The sequence below is a fragment of the Brassica rapa genome, chromosome A08 (genome assembly GCF_000309985.2).
Source record: "Brassica rapa cultivar Chiifu-401-42 chromosome A08, CAAS_Brap_v3.01, whole genome shotgun sequence".
Taxonomy (NCBI): domain Eukaryota; kingdom Viridiplantae; phylum Streptophyta; class Magnoliopsida; order Brassicales; family Brassicaceae; genus Brassica; species Brassica rapa.
Window position 1 is genome coordinate 15080585 of NC_024802.2, and position 18703 is coordinate 15099287.

General features: G+C 36.4%; 3 protein-coding genes across 3 annotated transcripts; 1 reads left to right on the plus strand and 2 right to left on the minus strand.

Moving 5' to 3' along the window:
• On the minus strand, window positions 1–406 carry LOC103834798. Its single transcript, XM_009110882.3, has one exon. It carries the CDS (start codon window positions 290–292, stop codon window positions 89–91), a length of 204 nt encoding a protein of 67 aa, XP_009109130.1. The 5' UTR covers window positions 293–406; the 3' UTR covers window positions 1–88.
• An 11936-nt stretch (window positions 407–12342) lies between these two features.
• LOC103834805 (putative WEB family protein At1g65010, chloroplastic) lies at window positions 12343–17368 on the plus strand. Its single transcript, XM_033277074.1, has 3 exons — window positions 12343–12659; window positions 13119–13317; window positions 13420–17368. Exons 1-3 carry the CDS (start codon window positions 12643–12645, stop codon window positions 17212–17214), a joined length of 4011 nt encoding a protein of 1336 aa, XP_033132965.1. The 5' UTR covers window positions 12343–12642; the 3' UTR covers window positions 17215–17368.
• Window positions 17369–17786: 418 nt separating this feature from the next.
• LOC103834804 lies at window positions 17787–18535 on the minus strand. Its single transcript, XM_009110889.3, has 2 exons — window positions 18311–18535; window positions 17787–18213 (listed from the first exon to the last, which is right to left on the minus strand). The coding sequence occupies exons 1-2, from the start codon at window positions 18440–18442 to the stop codon at window positions 17962–17964; spliced, it is 384 nt and encodes a 127-aa protein (XP_009109137.1). The 5' UTR covers window positions 18443–18535; the 3' UTR covers window positions 17787–17961.
• Window positions 18536–18703: the final 168 nt, after the last annotated feature.

Genomic DNA, 18703 nt, shown 5'->3' on the forward strand with positions numbered 1-18703 from the left:
AGGGAAAAATCTCCGCCGTCACTCTTCTAGAAGAGATTAAAAAAAGATGACAAAATCCAAAATAAAAATCTCTAAAAGTCGTCACATATCAGAAATCTACTAGATGAGAAGAAAAGTCTGGTATCGGCGACGAACGATTAGTACTCCACGGAGAAGGACAAGACAAGACGAAACCACCAACTCGTACTACGTTGCTGTCTCCTTGCCGTCTCGGAATAATCCCTGCGGTGAGTTTTGCGAGAGCTGCTGTGTACTCCACTAGTAGACCAGTGATGATTACAACGGAGATCATTATCAATTATATTCGGAAGTCTTGCTGGAGTATCAGGTGAGTGATTTGTAGAGAAGAAGAAGGATCTGGAATTCTCTGATTTTTTCTTTTGTTCTTGAGAGCTGCAATGGATGACTTGAGAGAAAGAAAGACCTCTTTATATAGATATATGTGATGATGAGGGGATGAGTTACACGGACTCACTTTTAATTATCTTTTATATTTAAAAAAGACAAAACAACCGCGTCGTACGCGCACAACTATACACATTTGCGTTTTTTTTTTTTTTTTTTTTTTTTTAATATAATAACTCAGCAACACACTTAGTTGTCAAGAAACTACACTTGTTGCTGTTGCCTTCTAGACTTGTTTTTTTTTTCCAAAAAAAAAACTAAATTAAACTACTTTTTTTTTCAAGAAGAATTAGGTTTTCGGTTTTAATTTCTTCCCTTAATCCAGAATCAACCTTTGCCTTAAAACTTGAGACATTGCTCAAACAAAAAAAACTTGAGACATTGTTTAAACTATTCTTTCCAAGGAGGCATCAACTAGAAACGCAACAAATCCGACCCCTAATACTAGCTCACGTAGTGTTTAAAAAAAAGTGTTTTAAAAAAAAATACTAGCTCACGCACACCGGTGATATTACGATTATTTGTTTCTTTATTTGTTATTATGAGTTATTTTATAAAAATGTGGTATATCTGAAAAATCATGAAGTATTTTTGTTTGTTTGTACGAGACCACAAGTATGATGAGTATATTTTATCTGGTTGGAGGTTTTGTTGCACTTGAAAACAAAAAAAATATAACAAGGAGATGGATTTAAGGATTTACTGGTATATATGATTGGAACTCTAATGACATATCATTTGACATATGATTGGGGCTTCGAGGAGGATTATTATATTCTATATGTATATACAAAAGAGTATCGTTTATAAAGGACATATCAAGATTGACGTGTTCACAACTTGGCTTCTGTAAAATAGTCGCATCAAATTGATATCAACAATTAGGGATTTTTTAAATCGATGTGAGTTGTAATTCATTGTTAAATTACCTGAGCATTGACCTAGTACTAGTGGCAGTCTTTGATGACACGCATCTCTACCTAGTCCAGTTTTGATTTTCTTTTTAATCAAAATACCTAAACTTATATGATTGCCACCAGTGATGTGGACCACTAGGGGTATTTAATTGGGAAAATGAATTTAAGTACACTTATGCCGATAGAAACGTACACCATGCCGTTCATCATCAGTAACAAGCTTGACGTACTTACAACTTGGCTGCTGTAGTACAGCTACATACAATTTTTTTTTTATATATATATATATATATTAAATAAGCAACCCGAAACGGGGACCAGAACAGACCTCCGGTAAGTCGTTGGATAAACAGAGGAACTTAAAAATAGATTAGGCTTATAACTAAGGTTCTAGGAGAATCAAAATAAAAATACAATGGAAGAGAAAAAATCTAGAGCTCAAAGAATCGGGTATGACTCCCATCCTCGCTAAAGATCCACGGCCAACAATGTCAACTTCACCGAGGTGGAGTCGACCACTGCATCTTCATTTTACCCTCAAAACAGCACCGACACAGATCCAAGTACCACCCGACACTTCCTTCTTTGATCCGACTGACCTAGAATTTCGGCGTCAAAGACATATCACACCGTTGAGGTGAACCGCCATCCTCAAACAAATCTATCTCATTCACCTAGAGCTACATCAGAAAAAGGCGTAACCCACCATTCCGGCATACAAAAACCGCTCCTCTAAGCCTACTCGAAAGGTACCGGATCCCCACCAACGTAAGTGCTATCCTCGAAACACCATACATCAGCTAAAACCCGAGCTGTCCGAGCAAAGCCATGGAAGAAAACGCCTCTTGAACCCGGATACCACGCCCAACCCCACAGTGAATTGGGAATGCCGACTCCAAACTCACCCACCAAAGGGCTCTTCTTTGAAGGTGAAGCACAAATTCCGATAACTGAAATGAAAACTTACTAAACGCAGGGAGCGAAAACAGGTTGAAAGGAAGCAATGAACTCCTAAGGATGCATAACCGAGACCTGCTGCAAGCCGGAAGAGCACAACCACCGGCGCAAAGAGAAAACCACCGGAGCTGGGATGTTATGTTCCACACATGAACCCGAGCCTCTTCCTAGCCGCGACTAACTGGAAAGGATGAAGACTCGACATGGCCAATCACTGAGAACCAGAGATAATGACCGACTTGAACCCGGGTCGAGTGCAAAGAGAACTGAAACGGAACAGCCGAGAGCAGGAGACCCGGTTTCGACGGTGATTCTTCGCGACGAAACACCCCGAAAGCAAACTTGGAACGCCGTGGCCGGAGAAGAAGCAAGGAGGAATCGCCCCAAACACGGGAGAGGAACAGAGCCATAGACGACACGCCCCTGAACTCCGATCTGGAGCAACACGCGCCGCCACCAAACTCGTCGGAACGACACGCGCCGTTAACCAAAACGAACTTGCACGCACCTTTGTGGAGAGCCCACTCCGAACCTCCTGAGTGGAGACTATCGAACGCCTCCTTAGACGAGAGACCAAGCCAAGGGGAAACAGCACGCGCCACCATCCCACACCGCCGGAAAACACAAACGAGGAAAAGTCGGAGAGGAATAACAGATCCGGACTGGTGGAGACTCCCCGAAAAGCCACGCGCCGCCTTTCCCAGTGGGCTGCCGGAGATCTAAGGAAAACGATGCCAGCGAAACCCACAACCCAAAAAGCCGACCAACTACCCATAACCGGAAGAGCTCGTCTCGTCTGGACTCCACTGGGACAACAGCCTCCTCCGCCGCGGAAACCTCATGAGCAGTTGCCGCCTACGATGAAAACAAGCCACCCGCAGAGATCCAAAGACATATTGACGAGGTTCAGGTCAAGGAAGCTAGCAAATAAGGAAAAAGAGAGGTAGAGGGTGAAGGAGCCTCCGACGCCGGCGAGGCCCGGACGCCGAAGCAAGAGCTGTTGAAAGTATTGGAAACTTTGTAGAGAGAGGTTTTGAGGAGAGAGGTTTTGAAGAGAGAGGTTTATGTCTTCCTCAAACTCTATCAGCTACATACAAATTGATATATAAGAAATACTGAATCATATCAATTAGGCAATTTTTAAGTCGATGCGAGGTAACAATCTGAACTAAATCATTGTTAATTACCTGAGCCCTGACCTGGTGTTTGATGGCGCTCTCATCTAGCTAGTCCAGCTTTGATTTATATCAAAGTACCTAAACTTATATGATTGCCAGTGAAGTGGACCACTAGGGGGTATTTACTTGGCAAAATAAGTTTTAAGTACGCTAAGCTGACAGAAACGTATCACAACGCCGTCCCATCATCAGTGATTACCATACTTCTATTTTTACAAGTGGAATAGCTAGTATTTATGAGTGTGACTGATAAATTTAAGAGTAAAACAGAGTAAATAAAATGGTGAAAAAGAGAGGAAAACTAAAAGGGTGGAACGAAGAGAGAGAAAAAAATTCAGAGTAAACTTATATTACGCTGATAAAAACTAGAGTAAAACTAGAGAAAAAAATTCAGTCAAAGCCTAAGTGTATCTTTTTCTCTGTTTCAACAGTAAGTGGAGTAAATAAACGAAAATAAAGTTTTACCTGATTGGTAATATTCTAGCGTTAATAGGAGTAACAACATAAATAGCATAATTTGTTACGCTAGAACAACCATACAGTCACACTCTATGTATCTTTCATCTTTGATAAAAAAAATCTCTCATCTTTGATTTTTTTTTATCTGGAATACATCCATCTATCTGTAGACTTTTGCAATTATTTTTGGAATTTTTTACACTGGTCACTAACTTTTAAACAAACAACATACTCAATCCGTTCCAAGACACATGCTGTTTTGAAATTTTTTGATATTTCAAAATACATGTTTTGATATTTTTTATTATCAATTTTAGTTTTAATGAAAATTGTGTGACCAACGCTGTTTTTTCTTATGATTGGTTGAATTATTTTTAATTTATATTTTTAATGCTATTTTTTTTTAAAATGTATATTTTAATTTTTGTGTCTTTGATGGTTTAATATATCAAAGCATAAACTATTTTAGAATATAAAGAGTATACGACTGGTACCCACAACTCAAATTCTTTTTTCCATAACTGGGATATCCCTACTCAGAAGCTATATACTAGTTATCTGATTTTTCAATAAAATTACGTAAACTTGCTAACAAAATGCGATTGGCATTATAATTTTTTTTGTTCAGGAACTCTGACGTCAATTCAAGGAAGAAGCATGAGGATGTGGTTGAGTCGGTGAAAGATTCAGGAGATGCTTTATATCTTCGCCATGCATGTTTCAGGGGAACGTGAGTGTTTGCTTCTTTATCCTTTCTTTTCCTTTCATTATTGTGCCAAACTCTTAAATATAGTGTTGATGAACTTGCAGAGTTGGCACAAGTCACAAAACATATGGGTCGCTCATTATAATTTTTAGTCTTTCTTTATATTGCTTTTAGATCTGGCTTTCTATTTAAATAATGAAAGTGAATGATACAGCCCAATTATAATTAGGTAGTGTATTGGAAGCCCAATTACTTTAACAGCCAGAATATTACCCAAAGAATACATTGTATATACGAATAGAAATCAGTTGAACTGAACCAAGTCTGGAAGTATCTCTGTTATGCATGCAAAAGTTGCTTGACATCATTAATAGTGATCCTTAGTACGATTGCTGAGAAGAGACGATTGGGTCTCATGGTTTCTAGGAACGTTGGCGGCAGAGACTGGAGTTGGTTGGATGATATGGATGAAGGAGACATCAAGAGGATTGGAGATTAAGGCGAAGACGATGTGGAGTGGACATGGCCAGAGTGGACAAGTAGGCCCTGAGATTTTGGGGTTTATAGACGGTTTAATAAAAATTTCTATATAGTTTGGGAGTTTAAAATTTTATTTTTTAAATGTGGAGACTTATTTATATATAATTTTTTCAAAAAATTTGGAGATTTAAAGCAAATATTTTATCTGGCTTGGCCCAAGACCGGTTCTAGAAGTGGAATGTTTTGGGTCTTAGCCAGTCATGGTGAGTTTTTTGTTGCTGAAATTTAGCATAGCGTCATTCCACTAACCATTGTCAGTTTTTGATAGACTATATAATTTTCAGTTTTTAATATGATGTCTTTTTTTAAACAAGCAATGAATAGCTGCAGCTATAAGGCGGCAGCTGGAAGGCCATTGTCCACAGGGGCGGATGCAGCATAAGAGGAGGGGGGTCAGCTGACCTTTTTTTTTTTGTTTTAAGCATAATTTGTGTTGATTCTACTAAAAAAAATAATCTTGACCCCACAAAAATAATTACAAAACATTGAAGATAAAATTTAATTATACAACTAAAATAATTATACTTTTTATCTTTAAAATTTTGGATTTATATTAGTTTTAACTTCATTTTTTGATAATTACCCAAAAATATAAAATTCCTAAATACATTTTGTTATTTTAAACTTTACTAATATGTTAGTTTAATAGGTCCAACTAATTTATAATATATAAACATTATAAAAAAAAAGTAAACTCAGAAAAGAAAAGAAAATTCATTCCTCTTTCTCGGGAACACAAGACGAAGGCGGACTTCCAACTCCTGCTCTATAATTATTTTTAGTTAAATTTTAGGTTGATTTTCTATATTTTTAGCCAATAAAACTGTTATAAAAAAGTTTCAAGCTATGAATGTGTGTAGAATAGAAATGTTATAGTCATGTGGTTCGGTTTGAGAAGACTTTAGAGATAGAGATTGAGCTCTATTTTCGTTCATTGTTGCTATGTTTTTTCTTAAAAACTCTAAAAACACAAAACACTCTAAACAAAGAAGCAGTCATTGTACACATGTTTTTGGTTTGAATAAATTCTTACATTCAATAAACAGGAAGTGTGCCTAAAGTATATTTGTAACTTTTTATGGTTTATAAATTATGTTTTTGAATTTTTTTACGACCCCAATACAAAAGTTTTCTGGCTCCGCCACTGATTGTCCAACACTCTTGTTACTATCGTGAGATTAGGTTGTCCATATACATTTCTCATCCCCTTGCGTGCCAGTTGACATGTAATGCTGGAGACGCATACGCTTTGCTTCATGGATCTTATATGTTATCTTCAGAGGTGTGACTAATTTGAAGGGAATGGGAGATTTGGCTGTTAATATTGCACCCAGTGTGGTTGGTCAACAAAGAACCAGGTTTAGAGTTCATGACTCAGTTGAGCTGGCTAGGTCACATGACTTCCAACTCAAGAGTTCTGGTGTTCGAACCGATGTTAGGCGGGGGGATGATCTAGGATGATATTAGATGGGGGTACAAATAAATTTTTCATTATGTTTAATATTTGAGGTTGGAGGCATTACATAAATGCCTATGTAAATTATTGGAAAGAAAAAAAAAACAAAGAGATGAGGGCACGTGTCCCCCATAAGTGCACAAGTGCGTCCACGATTTGATCAAAGTCTCTCTAGCTTGTTCTTTTTATAATATATAATAGATTTCGAACTGCACCGATATTTGTTTTCAGTTTTATATACGTAGATATTTATTTTAAATCATTAGTAGTAGGGTTGACGTCGATTGGCTCTATGGACTACATAGACCCACGATTTTTTTCCCAAACTTCTTGCCTCATCAATTGTCCCCCTAAACAAATAATTTGATCAATTTTCCACAATTTTAAACATATTAACCAAATCGCGTTTACAGACTCAAATCACATTGATTGCCAAATCGTGTTTTCTTAATCACGATTTGAGTCTGTAAACGCGATTTGGTTAATATGTTTAAAATTGTGGAAAATTGATCAAATTATTTGTTTAGGGGGACAATTGATGAGGCAAGAAGTTTGGAGGAAAAAATCGTGGGTCTATGCAGTCCAGGGGGCCAATCGATTTCAACCCTTAGTAGTATACATTTTTAAAAGATTAATCATATATTTAAATATTTATATAACTATTTCAGATACAATAATTTAATAATTTTATAGTTCATATGTTGTAGTTAATCAATTGTTTAAAACCGTCATATGTATTTGTTGTTTCTTATTATATATTTATCTTATTTCAATTGTATTTAGTTATTAAATAAATTAATATATGCATGAAACAATATATTTGAAAATTATTTTGTATTTAATTTATGCAAAATCTGACCTATCATTCAAAGCTCCATTTCCTTTTAGCAATATTTTTTAATTTATTCGTTTTACATAATATATTATTGTATAAATAATTTTTTTAATATTATACATGTATTATATAATTTGCTAATGTTAAGTCTTTCTTTCATCGTATTATATTTTTAAAATGAATATTTTATATTTATGAAAGTAAATTTTACAAATTTACCAATTTAATATACATTTATCATTTTTATCAAAAAAAAAAAAATACATTTATCATTTTTAGTTCAATATAATAATCTTATTTTAATATGATTGATTAAGATTATAAAATAGAGAAAAATATGATAGATTTTTTCATTGTATAAACGATCATTGAATACATATTAATGCATAATAGTAATTCATTGTTAATTATCAAATTAGTGAAAATATTTACATAAAATTTTTGAAGATTAAAATATTGTTAAAATATTTATCAACAGATTTTTAGAATAATTTTTAAATATATATATATATAATATATATATATATTTTAAAAGAAAATATATCATGATGAAAGTAGTTACAAATATTTTATGGAGAAAATTTAATGAAAATATACTATTAGCTTTAATGAATTACATGTTAATTTTTATACAAGTATCATATAGTTTTCTAATGTTAATCAGTCTTACCAACATATTATATTTTTGAACATAAATATTTATAATTATTTAAATTAATTATATATATAAAGTTATTAATTTAATATATTTTTTATTTTTTTATTTTATATACGATAACTGAATATATTAATGTATAATAATATTTCAAAATTAATTATGAAATTAGTAAAAATATTTACATATAATTTTTTGAAAATTAAGATCTGTTAAAATATTTTCAAACAGTTTTTAAATATATATATATATAATAAAAGGATATCAAAAATATTATGATTAAAGTAGTTCAAAGATTCTATATTTTATTAGTTTTAATAAAGCACATTTAATAAAATTTCTAAAGGATCGTCCAAATTAAAAAATTACACATGAAAAAAGTCATGACTTCTATTTTAATAAAATAAATATATTAAATTAAAATATTAACCCCCATAATAAGACGTCCGGCTAGTCGTCGAATAAACACAAATAGATTAGGATTATACCTAAGGAGACAAGGAGACAAAAACATAAACACGAAAACCTAAGGTTCGGGGACCCGTTATCAATTCCCGTCATCACCAGAAGTTCGCGGCCAACAATGCCGACCAAATCAAAATTTCGCCGATCACTGCAAATATACTTTCTTTCAAACCCACGCCGACACACAGCTATTTGATCCACACAACACTATCTTTCTCTTACCGGCTATCAAGAATTAGAAATCGAAACATACCAACTAGTTAAGGGTAACCGCGCAAGTCCGTCTCTCTTGCCAGACCCTGACCAGTACGGGGATACAGAAAGGTCGTATTCGACACACTAACCCGAGGCTTGATCTTAATCTATTGAGAGGGGAGGGGAGAGATAACCTGAAGGCTTCCTATAACTGAAACACATACGCTACGGTCAAACAAAACCGTAAAACGGGCTGAGATGAGGCTGTTTAAAACACATTGAGAACAAGCACTTGCAAGCCATTGATGGACTCCAGCTTGCCGAGAAGATCGAAGACCCACCAAGCACTAGGATAGCTGGAGACCAAACGCGCGGCCACGGAGGGAAATGAACCTGCAGAGACCACCCAAAGATCCAACCATCTAACACGCATCACCTCTAAAAACTAGAGGATAAATCAAAAGGCTAGGCTGAAGCAACAATCAGTGACATAACGGAGTTGCAGATACGATAAAAATCAGGCTTGAAATACCCAAACAGAAGGTGCACAGTTCTGAGAAGGGCTCTCTGCTTCTTAAACCGAAGGCTAGAGGGGATAAAAACCGAGGAAACATTTCCGAGAAGGGCTCTCTTGCTTGTTATTGATACGTTGTTTTATGTAGTACTGCTTTTGCAATTGACTTCTTTTATTTAGAGGAAACATTGGAACATTTCTTGTATGTAAAATTATCACTATTATAGTATAGTCTCTTCTCACTGTATATATATGCATTTATCATTATAAAGACAAATGTCAGATTCACATATTTACACTTAGGCGATAAGTTAAAAGAATCAAATTCCAAAAATGATTAAAAAAAGGTTCCTGACCTCTCGAAACTCTACAATATTTTATATATTTCCAACACACCATATCAACAGCTACAATTCGATTACAAGGGAAAGAGAAATCTCATCTAAGATTAGGCGATAAACGTAAATGAACAAAAATTTAACGAAACAATTTCACATGTGATCTAAGTTCCAAATTAGTATATGATATATTACTATTAATTTGATTTGTTACTTACTTCATTGTGTACTCTCATAATTGATTTTTAAAATAAGTGAGCGAGAACGTGCATCTAGTAGAAAATTTAAATTAATTTAATGAAAAAGTTGAAATAAAATTAAGATTATTGATTTTTGGGTCAAAGTTATAAGATAAATTGTTAGAAAAATCAAACTCAAACCAGTTTAATCGGTTTCAGCCCCATAAATTTAATTCGTAAACAAAATAATATCAACACAAGATTACATAACATAACGAAAAAAACACTCCAGCCTAACTGCGTCTAAATGATACTATGCATAAAATAGTAAAATAGCAACATTTCACACTAATAAATGATTTCATTTTGCTGCAAGATAAATGCATTGAGTAAGATGAAACACTTTTTGTGGCAAGCTATCTCTGGATGTGTTATGAAAGTAAAGAGACTCACTTATAGACACCTGGACACCGATAGGAGTTGTCCTAGATGTGTTGGTCCAGTGGAGTCGATTAATCATTTTATTTTTGAATGTCCTCCAGCCCTGCATGTTTGGGCTTTATCGGACTATCCGTTTCTTCGGAGTTACTTCCCGAGTACATCTATATAGCAAAACATGAACTTTTTGTTTTGGAAGAGAAAAGAGGTGGCTCCATCGAGACCACAATTCGATACTTTCCCATAGATCTATTAGTACATTTGGAAGGCGAGGAACGACAAACTCTTTAATGAAAAAGTCGTATCCCTGATTGACACTCTCTAATACGTGTCTCTCAAAGCCGAATGTTGGAGGAAGGCTAATGAAAAGAAGGAAACTAACGAAGATCATAGCGATCCTCCTATTATGGAGGACTCGCCAGTGCCTCCCTGGATACCTCGAATCACTACATGTCAAATTGATGCGTCATGGATAACAATGGCAATGTTAGTGGCTTAGGGTAGAGTCTTAAGGATCAAACGGGTTTTGAGTACTTTGGACTGCGAAAATGCAGTAGGAGCCTCTCAGCTCTGCATGCTGAGATGGAGGGTTTATTTTGGGCAACTTTATGTATGAGAGACATAAGGATAACCTCGGTACGGTTCGAGACAGACTGCTCGGACCTAGTGGATATGACTACTAACCCGATGGAATGGCCTACATTCTCGACAGAGATTGAGATACACCAAAGATTACATGAGGACGTCGAGGATGTGAGCTTGTCTCATATGTTAAATTAATTTAACGAAAAAGTTGAAATAAAACTGAAATTATTGATTGTTTGTAGTTTTTAAAATGGTTTTTGGTTTTTGATTCTCAAAATCTATTTTATTATCCAATCAAGATTTTGAAGAAATTGATTCCCTAAAAAATAGGGAAACTAGTTTTTGAAATAACTGTTCAATTGTAATCAAAAACCAAAATCTAGATTTCACTAGTTTTATAGCAGTAAAACGATGGATTTTGTAATTTTTTTTTTCAGATTTAAAAATTTTAGTAGCAGTTTCTTCGTCTTATTTCATGGCTATATGTTTACTACATTTACGTTCACACTGAAAGCATCTATTGACCATTAAAATCTATAAACTTTATTAAAATAAAAATTCAATATACAAAAAATTAACAAAGATATTTTTATTTGATTGTTTGGTCTCATACTACATTTATGAATTAATATAGGAAAATAAATAAAATGGTAATTACTATAAAAATAATGTTTAGTAAGAATCATATAACATATGTAATATGAAAAATACTCTGTTTATAAGTGATTTTAAGTTATTTAAAAAGAAATTAACTTATAAGTGAAGTTCTTAAAAATAATAAATAACTTTAAAATTAAATAAACTACTAATCAAACTTTAGCTTTCGCAATATACAAAAAAAAAGTTAAAAAAAAATGAAAAACCAAAAACCAGAATTTAGAATCACCATTCAAGTTTTTTGAAAAACTAAAATTTACACCAAAATCAAAAATCAAAATCTAAAAACCAAAAACTAAAATCTAAAAACCAAAATCTAAAAACCAAAAACTAAAATCCAAAAACCATGCAAACAATCATCACCTGATTTTTGGGTCAAAGTCTTAAGATAAATTGTTAGAAAACCAAACTCAAACCAGTTTAATTGGTTTCAGTTTCATAACTTTAATTCGTAAACAAAATTATATCAACACAAAGTTAAATAATAAAAACAAAACAAACACTCTAGCCTCTAAAGGATACCAACATTTCACACTAATAATGAGTGCATTAGAGAATAACAATGAGTTGTACGATTTAATTATTGTTATTTATACACAAATAAAATAAATGATTGAAAGGCACATGCAGCCCACATGATGACTCCAAATAGATCTTAAACTTGTAAAATCAGATCGCTGGAAATTTGAGATTTTTCTGCTCTACCCGCATTATGAGCAAAGTCCATTCACATTTGTTAGGTCCACACAACACACCGCTTTATTTCATTAATACACATGCAAAACTTTACACCATGGTCCTTTCTGTCATTTCATATTGTTTTGTTTTTAATTGAAAAAAACGGAACCGGGAAAATGAAAGAAAAAGACGAGAGAGAGAGAGAGAGAGAGAGAGAGAGAGAGAGAGAGAGAGAAAAGAAGAGGGTAACCACCACTCTGCCCCATTACCAATAATTTTGCTACAAAAAAAAAGTTGAAGACTTTGTGGAGAAGCAATCAGACCCAGTGAAGACGAAACCTTAATCGATCTGGTGTTTCTGTTTAGTCTCTCCCACTTGCAATGCCGGAGATTTAACTGCCCCCAAACATTTCTCACCATTTTTTTTTCTCTTCTGCGTTTCTTCTTTGAAGCTTTGAAGTGTTACTTCTTCTGCAACAACAACAATGGCGTCCAGAACCAAGTGGGGGAACTTTCCTTCTCCTTTTATTTTTAATTTTCATTACAGAACCAAACTAGTTTTAACTTGGGAAAGGCAATTGGATCTGAGATGCTGTCTTCTGTTTCCTTTGTCGGAAATATAGTTGTGTCTGTTAGATGTGGGTCACTTTCTCTGGACATCTTTGTTTTTTCTTCTGAAATTATTCACTGATTCTGCAATATGTGTTCTCTTAGTTTGTCAGATCATTCCATGTACTGTGGAAAAAAAAATGTGCTTTTGGATTCATTTTAGATGCTTTTTTTTTAATTTGATTTTTGATAATTAGATCTCTAATCATTAATTGTAGCAATGCAAACCATCAAGTTGGAAACTTGTTTAACGTACTTAAGTTATGGATTTAGATCCATAGAGATGTTTGTTTCATTATTTGTTCATTGATGGTGATTGTCACATTGTACTTATACCTTTCTCTTATTGTAGAACCGGTTTAATGGAGACTCCTCGTAGTAAACCATCTCCTCCACCACCAAGACTGACTAAATCATCAGTGACTAAATCCGATGGCAGTTCACCATCTTCTGTGCACAGCACCCGTCTCTCACTAGACCGTTCCCCACAATCTGTTAACTCCAAGCCTTCTCCTGATCGTCGTACTGCAAGAGTTCCTACTCCACCTGAGGCAAGTCAAAACAAACTCCATCCACTTGACATATTGAAGCTTCTCTTGTTTTGATGACAATGTTATAGAGACTGATCATAAATTTTTTTAATGGCGTTTCAGAAGTCGCAGTCACGGTTAGGGAAAGGATCTGAGCTACAAGCACAACTGAAACAGATTCAGGAGGATTTGAGGAAAGCTAACGAGCAAATAGCAGTGCTCAAGAAAGACAAAGCAAAAGCTCTCGATGATCTCAAAGGCTTTGAGAAGCTAAACAAAGAAGCCAATGAGAAACTCAAAGAAGCACTGGCAGCAGCTCAGGAGAGTTCCGAGATTGAAGCGGTTCATCACGAGAAGGATATCTCTTGGAAGAAAGAGGTTGAGTCTGTAAGAAGCCAGCATGCTTTAGACATCTCAGCTCTTCTCTCCACCACTGAAGAGCTCCACAGGGTTCAACAAGAGTTGGCTATGACTGCTGACGCTAAAAACAAGGCGCTGAGTCACGCAGAGGAAGCGACCAAGATCGCTGAGATGCAGGCGGAGAAGGTGGAGGTTCTTTCTGCTGAGTTAAGTCAGCTAAAGGCATTGGTTAGTTCTGAGGAAAAGAAGAAGGCTACTGAAGGAGATGAGGTTGTGTCTAAACTGAGATCCGAAATTGAGATGCTGAGAGGGGAGCTTGAGAATGTTAGCGTCTTAGAGAATAAGGTGAAGGATCAAGAAGAGTGCATTGAGCAGCTCCACGTTGACCTCGAAGCTGCTAAAATCGTTGAATCATGTGCTAATAGCTTAGCAGCTGAGTTGAAGAATGAACTTGAAAAACAAGTTGAAGAGTCAAATAAGTTGAAGACGTCTGCTTCAGAGTCTTTAGATTCAGCTATGAAGAAGCTGGGAGAAAACAGTCATGCGCTTCATGAGGCAGAGTTGGACAATGCTGCGTTGAAAGAAAAGATTGAGTCCATGGTGATGACAATTGCAAGGCAGGAAGAAGATCTTCAGGAATCTCAACGCCAGGTTTGCACTTTGAAAGAAGAAACTTCTAAGCTTGAAAAACTCGTTGAGTCAGTGAAGGCTGACCTTGCAACCGCCCAAGAAGAAGCTTTGGACAATGAAAAGACTACAACATCACATATTCAGAACTTACTGAATGAAAAGACGGAGCTTGCGACAGAGCTGGAGAGCTGTAGGAAGGAAGAAGAGGAAACCAAGAAAGCTATGGAAGGCTTAACTCTGGAGTTGCAGGAAGTATCTGTGGAAGCAAGGGAAGCTAAGGAGAGGCTCTTGACATGTCAAGCAGAGCTTGAACATTGTGGAACTCAGATTGAGAGTTTGAAGTTGGCCGCGAAAGAGACAAATGAGAAGTCTGAAAGAATGCTTGAAGATGCAAGAAACGAAATTGAAAGCCTGAAGAATAGTTTAGAAAAGAGTCAAGATGAGAGTGCCAGTTCGAAGACTGAGTGGGAACAGCGAGAACTCCATTTGATGGCTTGTGTGAAGAAATCGGAAGATGAAACGTTCTCTCTGCAGGGAGAGCTTAGCAAGGTGGAAGATTTGCTTAATCTCAAGGAAAATGAGGTGAAGGCAGCAAAAGAAGAAGAAGCCAATACGAAGAGGAAACTTGAGGAACTTGAGGAGGAGCTTAAGGATATGCAGGAAAGAGTTGGAGAAGCGAAAGCTGAAAGTGTGAAAGTTAAAGAAAGTTTGTTGGAGAAAGAAAACGAACTAGAGAATGCTGCTACAGACAACAAAAAGCTCGGAGATGAATTGTCAAAGATGAATGAAAGCTTGGTGGATAAAGAGACAATACTGCAGAGCATTATTCAAGAAGCGGAGGAGCTCAGAGGGAGGGAACTTGCTTATCTCAAGAAGATTGAGGAGTTGTCAGCTGCAAATTTAAGTTTGCTTGACAAAGAAACCAAATTGTTGAGCAGTGTCCAAGAAGCTGAGGAGCTCAGAGAGAGGGAGCTTGAGTATCTCAAGAAGATTGAAGAGTTGTCAGCAGAGAATGTGAGCTTGGCTGACAAAGAAACCAAACTGTTGAGCATTGTTGAAGAAGCTGATGAGCTCAAAGGGAGGGAGCTTGATTACCTAAAGAAGATTGAAGAGTTGTCAGCAGCGAATATGAGCTTGGTTGACAAAGAAACCAAACTGTTGAGCATTGTTCAAGAAGCTGAGGAGCTCAGAGGTAGGGAGCTTGATTATCTCAAGAAGATTGAAGAGTTGTCAGCAACTTTGTCAGCAGCGAATGCGAGTTTGGTTGACAAAGAAACCAAACTGTTAAGCATTGTTCAAGAAGCTGATGAGCTTAAAAGGACAGAGATTGCTTGTCTGAAGAAGATTGAAGAGTTGTCAGCAGTAAATGAAAGTTTGATTGACAAAGAAACCAAACTATTGACCATTGTTCAAGAAGCTGAGGAGCTTAAAAGATCAGAGATTGCTCATCTGAAAAAGATTGAAGAGTTGTCAGCATTGAATGAGAGTTTGACTAACAAAGAAACCAAACTGCAGAGCACCATTCAAGAAATCGAGGTGCTCAAAGAAAAGGAGTATGTATACATCAAGAAGATTGAGGAGTTGTCATTGCCAAATGAGATATTAGCTGAGAAAGAAGCCAAACTACACTCAGCTGTTAAGGAGAATGAAGAGTTAAGAGAAAGGGAGTCTTCTTACCATAAGAAGCTTGAAGAGTTGTCAAAAGTATCTGACAACGTTGCTGCCAGAGAAATCAAACTCCACATTTCCACTCAAGAAAACGAAGAGCTTAGAGAAAGAGAGGCTGCATACCTCAAGAAGATCGAAGAGTTAGCTAAGCTGCAAGAGTCTCTTCTTGACAGAGAAACTGAGCTTGAAGGTAAGGTCCTTGAGATTGAGGACCTTAAAGCCAAAGACTCTCTATCCCAAAAGAAGATTGAAGAGTTATCAAATCTAAACAAAACCTTGCTCGTGAAAGAGAGCGAGTTACACAACGTCGTTTGCGAAAACGAGGAGCTCAAATCCAAAGAGGCTTCATCGCTTAAGACAATAGAGGAGTTGTCTGATCTTAAACAAAGCTTGGTTGGTAAAGAAAACGAGCTCAAGACTGCAGTAGTCGAGAACGAAGAGCTCAAGGCCAATGCTGCATCACTGGCTCAGAAGATTGAAGAGTTGACAACCCTTAAACAGAGTTTACTTGATAAAGAGAACGAGCTGCAGGGCGTTTTCCATGAGAACGAGGAGCTCAAGGCCAAAGAGGAAGCATCTTTGAAGAAGATCGACGAGTTGCTGCATCTCGAGCAGAGTTGGCTTGAGAAGGAAAACGAATTTCAAAGACTTCATCAAGAAAATGAAGAGCTTAGAGTGCAGGAAGCTTCAAAGGCAAAGAAGATAGAGGAGTTGTCAATCCTGCTTGACAAAGAAGCCGAGTTGCAGGCTGTGATTCATGATAACGCTGAGCTGAAGACCAGGGAGGCTTCCGCGGTTAAGAAGATAGAAGAGTTATCGGAGTTGCTAGAAAAAGAAGAGAAACCAGATGAAAACGGCAAGCACAGTACAGGAGAACAAAAGGTACAAGAAACTCCAGTGGAAGCCATTGATAACCATCTGAACGGTGACACACCAGTCCATTTGTTAGCTCACAAAGATGAAGGAGAGAAAGATAAAGACTCAACTGAAGGGGAAGGCTACCATATAGAAAAGAGAGAAGCGTCTTCAGAGAGAGAGTCAGAGCACGAGTTTGCTGAAGAGGAAGAGGAATCAAAAGCAGAAGGCAGTGAGAACTTTGATCAGTTAAGCAATGGCTTGTCTTCAGCTGAACATATAGAATATTCTGGGAGTCTGCACTCAAAGGAACTAGAGCAGAAGAAGAAGAAACCTTTGCTCCGGAAGTTTGGAAATCTACTGAAGAAGAAGAGTACAAGCAGCAGCAGCAGCAGCCATAAATAGAGGGAAGATGAGACTATTATCATTTCTATTGCAACTGAACATTATTTCTTGGTTGATTTGTCTTTAAATCTTTGAAGAGTATATCTCCAGATTCAATTTAAGGTGCTTGATCTCTGGTTTATCTCTCTAAATTTCATTAAATCTTTGAAGAGTATACTAGGGGCAAGAGTATCATATCATTTTGCAAATAGAAAACATATTTGAACAGTGATGCCCTGTAAGTGCTTTCACACATGATCTGGTGAGAACATTTTTAGCTATGCAAGTTTTGTTATCTGTTGAGATTCATTGTGTTTGTGGCTGGACCGGACATAGAAGCATGGTGAAGGCTTGGAGTATAAAGCTATCCTCCGGATATATGGGGACCAAAACCTTCTCATATGTTTATTTCTGTCGTATTGTCAATACACATGTACTGTGTTGTGCCCGCCTCGGGTAAATTCAATGAGAGTTCGATCTTCTTCTTTTTTTTGGTCAACGAGAGTTTGATTATGATGTTCTTATTATGTAATGGATCACACTAACAAATTGAATATATCTCCAACTCGTGAATACTTGGCTAAACACAGAGATTAAGAAATGTAAAACGTATTTTTTAACTGCTAGATATAAGGATTAAACCAGTTATACTCTATATGACTGGTGTGAGTATACCCCAACACAGGTACAGTTTCTCACCAGCTACAACTTTGCTTTCTCCTTGCATCTCCATGGTTTCTACATAAGTTGATATACGTCATACCATTCTCATCCTGATGACTGGTTTTGGCCTTCAACAGTTCCATCATCACCCACAGCTACATCCTCTTCACTTCCTTCACTATTCTCTCCACTCTTCCGCTTGCTAGCATCTCCACTCTCCTCGTTTGCTACATCTACTGCTCGTTTCAACCCATCTTTGGATGTGTCAGCCGCATGACTCATCGTCACATTCGGCGCCTTGCCATCTGTAGTTGTCCCCATTCCCTCTCCCTTTGACTTCTCTCCTAAGTCATTTCCCTGCAAAAGTTTTGGAAGAGCCAAGTGATATCACCATATGAATACTTCATTAATCTTCTTATACGCATAAATCTCTTAGAAGCAAAAAGAACCTTACGTTGGATGAGAAGTATCTAAGGCTAGTGATTGTAATGAGTCCTCTATTAGCAAAAGATGGAGCACTCCTGTGTAGAGAAGTAGCTATGTGTATGTTTATGGTTACTCTTTTTGCTAAAAACATAGCCGCCATTGAGATCAAAATATGATTCTTTCTCTCCCTCTCTAATATATATATGAGCCTGATGATGGCGTTAGTGTTAGTGTCGAGAGAGAAACAGGTGGCTCATCACTACACTTCTCACGTGTCCTCAAGCAAAGACTAGTTCTTGTCCGAACTATGATCAGCGTGTCAGTTTGTTAAGAAAAGTGATTACTCTCCAAAGGTGTAACAAGAAAGCTTGAGTTGATGTAGTAATCTCATCTTTTGGTATTTGCCAGCACAGTAAAAAGA

What these genes read in the sequence shown, in the direction of transcription:
- LOC103834798 (XM_009110882.3), bottom strand. Translation starts at nt 292, where the DNA reads ATGATCTCCGTTGTAATCATCACTGGTCTACTAGTGGAGTACACAGCA.
- LOC103834805 (XM_033277074.1), top strand. An exon ending in GAGTTCCTACTCCACCTGAG is followed by an intron (nt 13,318 to 13,419) that starts GCAAGTCAAAAC and finishes ATGGCGTTTCAG; the next exon opens with AAGTCGCAGTCACGGTTAGG.
- LOC103834804 (XM_009110889.3), bottom strand. Translation starts at nt 18,442, where the DNA reads ATGGCGGCTATGTTTTTAGCAAAAAGAGTAACCATAAACATACACATA. An exon ending in TTAGATACTTCTCATCCAAC is followed by an intron (nt 18,214 to 18,310) that starts GTAAGGTTCTTT and finishes AAACTTTTGCAG; the next exon opens with GGAAATGACTTAGGAGAGAA.